Source organism: Myxocyprinus asiaticus, chromosome 11, assembly GCF_019703515.2.
Source record: "Myxocyprinus asiaticus isolate MX2 ecotype Aquarium Trade chromosome 11, UBuf_Myxa_2, whole genome shotgun sequence".
NCBI lineage: Eukaryota > Metazoa > Chordata > Actinopteri > Cypriniformes > Catostomidae > Myxocyprinus > Myxocyprinus asiaticus.
The window spans coordinates 19,013,413-19,021,415 of NC_059354.1; the positions used below are offsets into that span (position 1 = coordinate 19,013,413).

General features: G+C 39.4%; 1 protein-coding gene across 1 annotated transcript in view; it reads left to right on the forward strand.

Moving 5' to 3' along the window:
• The window catches only part of znf804a (zinc finger protein 804A), a 111,448-nt gene extending 103,678 nt beyond the window's left edge, over positions 1-7,770 (forward strand). Inside the window, exons 3-4 of the mRNA XM_051710011.1 lie at positions 1,393-1,523; positions 2,013-7,770. Coding sequence (XP_051565971.1) covers positions 1,393-1,523; positions 2,013-5,058 — 3,177 coding nt within the window. The 3' untranslated portion in view covers positions 5,059-7,770. The remainder of the gene's footprint in view (positions 1-1,392; positions 1,524-2,012) is intronic.
• The last annotated feature ends 233 nt before the right edge of the window (positions 7,771-8,003 follow it).

Below are 8,003 nucleotides of genomic sequence, written 5' to 3' on the forward strand. Positions count from 1 at the left end.
TAGGAGAGATTACAGCTCCACTGAACTGTGTATAACAGAGCAGCCTGAGTGGAATGTTTAATGTTGGGGCAGATGACTCTTCTTGGCTGCCTGGAGAAACCATCACTAGTTTTATACTCAGCTGTTACTATCAAAGTATACACGTTGACCCCAAAACATACCGTGCTAAAGTACAGTAGAATGATTTGTGCCTGCTGAAAACACTGTTTATTTGCCCAGTCTGGGCTACATTAGTGCTTGATTCATTAAAGGAATGACACATCTGGACATATGCCCTGTAAGAATGCTCTTTTCCAACATTTAATCATCATTTGATAAAAAAAACTGCTTGCTATGGTCAAAGGAAATGTACACAAACATCTCTTGTAAATGTAATTCCATTCACTGCATGCACTGTAATAGCGCAATTCTAATCATGGCACGTAAACAGAGTTTGAAGCTAATTTACATAAAACAAGGCATGTTTGCACTGAAAAGAATGACTGGCTTAAAATAAATACTTGTGGCACATCACTATTTCAGCACTGATTGCGCCTGATTAAACTGGATTGCGGCTGGTTAGTGAATAAGACACAGGTTTTTGCAGTGAAATACCATGCACAAAAGTGTTGTAACTGCTTTTAACTTTTATTAAAAGTGGTGTAACTTTAAAGATGCTTTCAAAAAGAGGTCTTCATCTGATCATCTTAAAGATAAGAATGGATTATTAATGGATAATTGAATGAAAGCTTTCAGGATTAATTGGATGTGATAACTGCTCTACAGTTAGTTGTTGCTTGGAGACATCTGGTGCTTTCAAAAGGAGTGTAGTCTTTGCACCCATAAATATCATATCCTTGTGAATTATTAATGGAAGTAAATTTCGATTATACAACTGACTTAATGTGAGTGTATGCTATATGTACAGACATTATCCCAATCAATACATCTCACTGCCTGAGATGCACTTACGGCCCTGGCATAAGACAGTCACGGTGGTTTGCATCAATTCCATATTCAAGGCACAAAACCTTTCAGACCTTGAAACAAATGCAAATAAGTATCACTGTGTTTTATCTCAAATAAATAGTACAATTTCATGGAGTTTAGCAACCTCATCTTCAGCTTCTTTTCATTTGCAGAGAAAATGGATTTGATGAAACATAACATTGATGTGCAAACACCTTTATTACCTTCCTCATCTCCAGAAGAGATTTTAAATCTTTTTTCAGTGTATTCCTCACTGTCTGAGATACCAAAGATACCAGTCTTCATAATAAAAGGTTGTTAAAGCAGAGGGAAAGATTCATGCTCTCAGAGCGGATTCTTATTTACAGAATAGGTTTTGTCACTCTGCAGTAGTCGACAAACTGAGATGGGTGAATGAATAAGAGGTTCTGTGTCACCCTACAGAGGCTGAAGGAACTGAAGCAGAGAGAGTTTTCCCGCAACGTGGCCTCCAAATCCAGGAAGGATGAGAGGAAACAGGAGAGAGCTCTCAGACGCCTACATGAGCTCGCTGAACAGCGCAAAGAGGTGCAATGGTGGGTGACTTTTTATTAAATTGTTATTTCCTTTTTTACGCACTGTGTGTCATAGGCTTGATGATCATTTATTCTTACCAGATCACCACCTTTATTGATTACATTTGGTGTGTGTAGTTTCATATTCATATATTTACATGTATACATCCTCTCAGGGGGTCTCAGAATTTTTGTATACAGAGTGGATTCCAAAAGTCAGAGACCACACTGAAAATCTGGTCTTAAATCTGAAAATCTGCTCATTTTCATCTGAAAAATGAAAAATGTTTCATTTACAGTATAGCTTTAAATAAACAAAGACATAGGATTATGAACTCTTCACTCAAATTGTTATGCTAATAATATAAACACACACCCCCAGTTTGTAGTTAAAAGTGGAAACAGCAGTCAAACACAATTCCATAAGCCTGAAATGTGTAGGATCATGGACACCAACAAATTAATCTCACATAACATCTTTTTCTTTTCTTCCTCTCTTTTTTGGTGCAGTGCTCCAGGGAGTGGTCCTATGTTCAAATCTACCACGGTGGCAGTAGAAGGAACTTTCAGAGAGTCCTGTTGTGATGATACCCAAGAAGAGAACCAAAGCTTTGCGGCTCAGGACTCAGGGGCTCAGATCCATTCCAGCAGCTGTGGCTTAGCTAGTAAGCAGTCGCAGTGGCCGTACAATGGGAAGGCCAAAAAACAAACTTTTAGACGCAAAATTGCATTCTCTTTTTCCTTTCCAAAGAAAGCATCTGTTAAGCTTGAGTCATCAGCTGCAGTTTTTTGTGAGAGCACAGAGGAGGGATCGATGGAGCGAAGATGCAGACAAAGACTCCAAGTACCTCCTGTCGAGCTTGACCTCCCAGGCTCCCCCACAGTGGAAAAAGTACTAAATTGTGAGGAGGCATTTTACCACACTGGCCACAATCTTTTTCAAAAAAGTGGCAGCCCATCAAGTCAGGGGTCATCAGATAAGACTATGGGGAGGGAGAGCCCCTCATCAATTGCCTCAGATATGTGTGCTTTGCTTGTTTACTCAGAGGATGTGCCCCATCCCTCCGTCTCCCTCGTAACTACTTCCCCTTTTCATTTAAACAGTGCTGATATTGTTCTTGACTCTGAGGACTCTGTTGAGAGCCTGAAAAGCTGCACTGCTGAAAGTAAAACAGAGACCTCTGAGGTGACAGTAGAAGAGAGCAGCACTACTGAGGAGGGGAACTCAACCATTAATGATCCTCCTGTAAGTTTCTCAGATGTGTCACATAAGAATGATTCTTCTCCAAGACAAATCCAAGTGGAGGATTCAACTGCAAATAAATCTTCCCATTTCACAAAGCCCAGCCAGCCTTTTTTCTCTGTTCTAAGTAGGGATGGTAACACAATATTCCAGTGGCCCTCTGAGATGGTGACCTTCACAAGGACAGAGCCATCCTTGTCTTTTAGTTGCAACCCCCTCCATTTTGACTTCAAGAGGTCACGGATTATTCGGCCTGCTGACACTGAGGAGATGGCTGAGCCCAAAACTGATGAGGAATTATCTGTCTGCTCAGGTTTCAAATCCTGCCACTCTGATAAGCACATGGAAGAATCCACAGCCAGCCCCAGAAACAGTCCCAGCCAAGCACCTGAAGACAAAGTCAGAAAGTGTTATCAGTATTCAAGTGACACAGAGAGTTGTGTCAGGCTAAAAACACAAAACAGGTGTCGACATTACAAAGATTGGATCCATGCAAGTAAGAGAACGGAAGACAAGCTGTGGGCCAGAGAACGACATCATTACAGGAGCCATGTCAAAAGGAAACGAAGGAGGCAGAAGAGTAGGAGAGAGAGACACTGGGAGAAAGAGAGCAATGTGGTGAAATGTAAGAAATTACACAGACGACCTGAGAGTGTGGAAGGACTTGATAGCCAATTTAGAAGCATCACTTCACAGCAAGTACAGCCATTAGAGAAGTCAAAGCAGGCAGCTCAAAATCAGGATGAGAACAGCAGCATAGCTCCCATAGTTGAGGAAGGGGTGGGAGGCACGAGGCAGGAGGCACCATCCAATGTAAACAGCTCAGCGGGCTGCATCATTCTCTCTGATGAGTTCTGTGCTGATGGTGAAAAGGTGCTTGGGAACAGTGGGAAAAAGCCTGACAATCCAACTCCAGGGGAACTAACGATCACAAGACAGTGTTCCCACAGCCAGGACACATCTCTCTTTCTGAGTTCCAGCACAGTCCTGGGGTGCCCAGAGGAGATGCCTCCATCAGCTGAGATTGACAGAGATGGACTTTGTAAAGGACATATTTTGAAAAGGCCACATCAAGATTCTCCAAGCAATGGAGATGAGCCCAGACCAGACGATTCTTGTGGCCTCTGCCGATCATCAGCTGAAGTTTCTGATGAATGTTCACTAAAAGAAAATACCTCTTTACAAGCAGAACTGACCTGTTGTGAGCATGGGATTGGGAGAAAAAGACAGAAACAGACACATGTACAAGATAAAACATTATGCCTCGCAAATGAATGCCTAGTTGTTAAGAACAGTGTTCTGGAGGAACAGGACAAGGAGTCGAGCATGAAATGCCCTTTGTTAAAAGGCATGTGTGACAGTTTGAATGGGGCAGACCAAATTCCATGCAGTATTGATGATGGAGAGAGCAGTGCGGTTGATTCTCAGACAGTTACGTCCATTAGCAGTGCCCTGGATTATACTGTGGAGGATAGCAGTAAATGGCAGCAGAGCTCCACCTTTCAGATCAATGCTTCATGCACCAAGGGCAGTCTAGCTCTGTTGGAGGCTAATTCAAAGCTCTCAAAGGAGCTAACAAAGGAGAACAGTAACATCCACTGTAGAGAGTCTAAAGCAGTACAAACCCCTGTAAATAACTATAACAAGTATTCAGTGGCAGCTCAGGCCTGCCTGCTTGATGTGAGAGAGATTTCCCTGCAGAGGACTGAAAAAGCCACTCATGATAAATCATGTCAGCACAGCCTTCAAACCCTAATGCAAAGGTTTCACCTAGGTGTTCAGGCTGAGGAGAAGTTGAGCAGGGAGTGCTTCCACACCACTAGCAGCCTCTTCCAACCTCCTCATTCATTCCAGCCTCCCTCAGATGGCATGGAGAGACACTGCCTCCTGCAGATCCAAAGCCAAGGACAGGTGCTGCACCAGCAGGTGTACCCCACCAAGCTCAAATCTGTCCTGTCCAGGCCACATCTTCCTATGTCATCTGCTGTCCTCCATCCAGTTCACCTGCCATCCTCCGTGCCTTCTGGCTCCATCACAATACGTCACACCATTCTACAGAACCATGCCACTTTCCTTCCCCCACAACCATGTTTATACCCCCAGGTAGTGCCTGTTTCTCGACTTCCCATGGGGCCAGAGATCTGTCCACCAACTGCTCCTCCATTCGTGACCCCTCCACAGGTGCCAGTTGTACCGGCACCCCCAAGTATTCACCCTATGACTTTGACGTTTCACGCCCTGCCCCGACCTGCAGTGTTTCAGCCCATGTTGCCCCCTCATCTTGCTGTCATGCCCTTGCAGCCTCTCTTCTAGTTCTACTGTTATTTCTGTATGTAACAAAACATATTTTTATTGCAGTAGTGAGAAAAACATCTGCAGCAATGCTCCCTTTGGTAGAATGATAAATGGGAAAGACTGTCCCTGGGTGGCATACAAAAGAGTTGTCTTTGCAGTTTGGAAAGATTGCTGTTTCTGTACCATTTTTGTCAGTAGAGATTCTTGCAGAGAACAACTCCACAACACTCTTATTAAGAGGTGTATAACCCACCTACCTGATTTATTAGAAATTGTTGATCAGAGGAATTGTTGATTTTAACAGATTTGTATCACCACAAAGATGATAGTTTATCAGCTCATGCACAGCATGATCATTTAAATATACAATTTAGGCGCATAACTTTGTAAAAATAATGATTAAAATTGTGTAACTACATAAATATGTAGCTTTAGTATATATACACTTAGAGATAATAACAAGATAATGTAATAATAATAGTTAGCCCTGTGATGGACTGGCCACCTGTTCAGGGTGTTTCTCTGCCTTTGGCCAAGGTAGCTCCAGCACCCCCTGTGACCCAACTTAGGATAAGCAGGTATAGAAAATGGATGGATGGATGTAATAATAATACCATAAATATAGTATATATGATGATTGCTATTGACTTGCAATCTGTAGTGATATGAATACAGGATACAGGATGTCCTAATGGGCCAAACAGTGATGTTAAATGCAGTTTACAGAGTTCTATAGTAAGCCTGCAGATAATTAATGTAACAGATTTTTTAATCATTTATCATATGTGTCAGCATTTAAAATAAATCACACTGGTACTAGTGTTCGAAAGTAATTTCTTTATATAAAAAAATTGCTGCTGTGCCTGTCAAAGGCTAGTGAAATGCAGCAGGGTAGCGCAATGCACCATGTGCTATGGCAGCACAGTGTTGAACACATACATAGTTTTATGCAAATCGAAAACCCCATAGCATGTAATGGGAAAGCTGAATGTGACTGTTGAGAGCTGAGCTGATATGGACATTTACAGTATATTTCTTATTTTGCTAATTACCGACAGTGTTAACATCAGAGCAGTAAATAAACAAACACACAGACAATAGTTAAGTTCAGATTACAGAATGTGTTATGTGTGGTTTCATATGAACTTCAAACTGTAGATCTTACATGCTGTTATCTAAAATATTTCAAAAGAAGCACAAACATTACCAAGTGCTAATCCACATGTGAGTGTTTCCTGTATCCCTTGTATTGTAACCTGCTTGGATTAGGTGAACATAGGCTAGATCTATTTCTGAAAATGTCAGTACTTGCTTTAGTACCCTGTCCTGTAGCATTTATTTAGGGAATTGTATTTTTCCTTATATAGACCTATTTTTTATGCTTTCTGTATATCTGAATGGTTTACATGCCCAAGAATGGCCAAATGATTTAAGTAAAAAAAATAAAAATAAAATTAAAAAAAAAAAAAAAAAAAACTTAAAGAACATAAACATATACATTCTTGTAAACTTGAATACAATGAAGACAATTCCTCATCTCAGTTTGTTGAAATTTTTGGATTTCTGATTTTGTACCAGAAATAACATTACAAGCCTTGGCAGTAAAATGCTAGTAATGTGATTAATTGCAACAAATATTTAAAATAGTTTTGTTAGCGAGGGATTACATTTCTTCAGCTTGCACCAGATGAAAGAGTCTAAACTCAAGAGAAGGATTCATTTACTTATTTAAAATACTAACTACTAAGATAGTTGAATGGAAAAGCTAGCTCGTTTGAGAAGACCAGAGCAAATTTTCTGTGTCTTTGAGTTTTCAGAACCCTTTCATTTCAATGGAGACGTGTTGAACTGGAATTAATGACTTAGCTAATGACTTAGCTTTATTCTTGATTTTGCAGATAGCCATATGGAAAGTAGCCTGTACAAAATTAATTCTTGGTAATTATGCTCAGCCATATGGTTTTTTTTATTTTTTATTATTATTATTTGTTTTGTTTTTTTATTGTGTTTATTTAATTTTATGAGATATGAATTTCTTTCTTTTTTTAAATACCATACAACTCAACTAGGTATTGCAACACTGTTAGTGAGCAAAACTCAGAAATAACTAAATATAATAAATAATACATTCATTTACAAACAGGTAACAATTACTCTATTCAATGCCTAGTGACTAACCTGCACATTTATTTATTTATTTATTTGAGAAAAATCTACTGATTCAAATGAAGTAAATACTGTAGATTGTATTAGAAAAGTCCCAGTGGAGGAATTTGCTTGAAGCAAAACTGGCTGATCTTTGTGCAGTCTTTTCTTTATTTGTCTTAAGATCTCATGTAATTTCTTTATGTAATAATATATATACTTGATATTTTAATGCTGTTTTTGTAACATGTTCCACAAAGCCCTTAATACCACCCAATTGCCCCCTCTTAATTCATGTCAATTCTGGAATTCTAAGCTCATAGGAAATTGTGTAAATGCACAAAGCTACTTTTACCTGCAGTTGATTAAACTTGCTTTGAAAAACTGTATATGCTGTAAATCAGTACTATTTATAAATCATGTAATATGTAATGTACATGTACATATGTTTTATGTTTTTATTGTGCAAGGTACCCTGTATGTATGAATTATTTAGATAAGATAAAACCACTATGTTTTTTACGCCTCTTTGCCAACTGAATGATGCTGAATTAATATGTAATAAAAATAAATAAATAAAAAACAGGCGCTTTCTGTCTTAAGATTTGTTTAACACTGCTTCTGGGTTCACCACACATTCAGGTGAAGAAGTCCACAGTATATGACTACAAACACACTAGAAATGAATGCTGTTTGAAGCCAGGGAAAATCCAGGGTTTTTGTCACAGTTGGGAAAGAACTGTTGAATAATTAATCTAAAGGTCTTGCACAAACGATGCAAAGGTTATTGAGCAAGACAGCCATGGTCATTTTCTAGC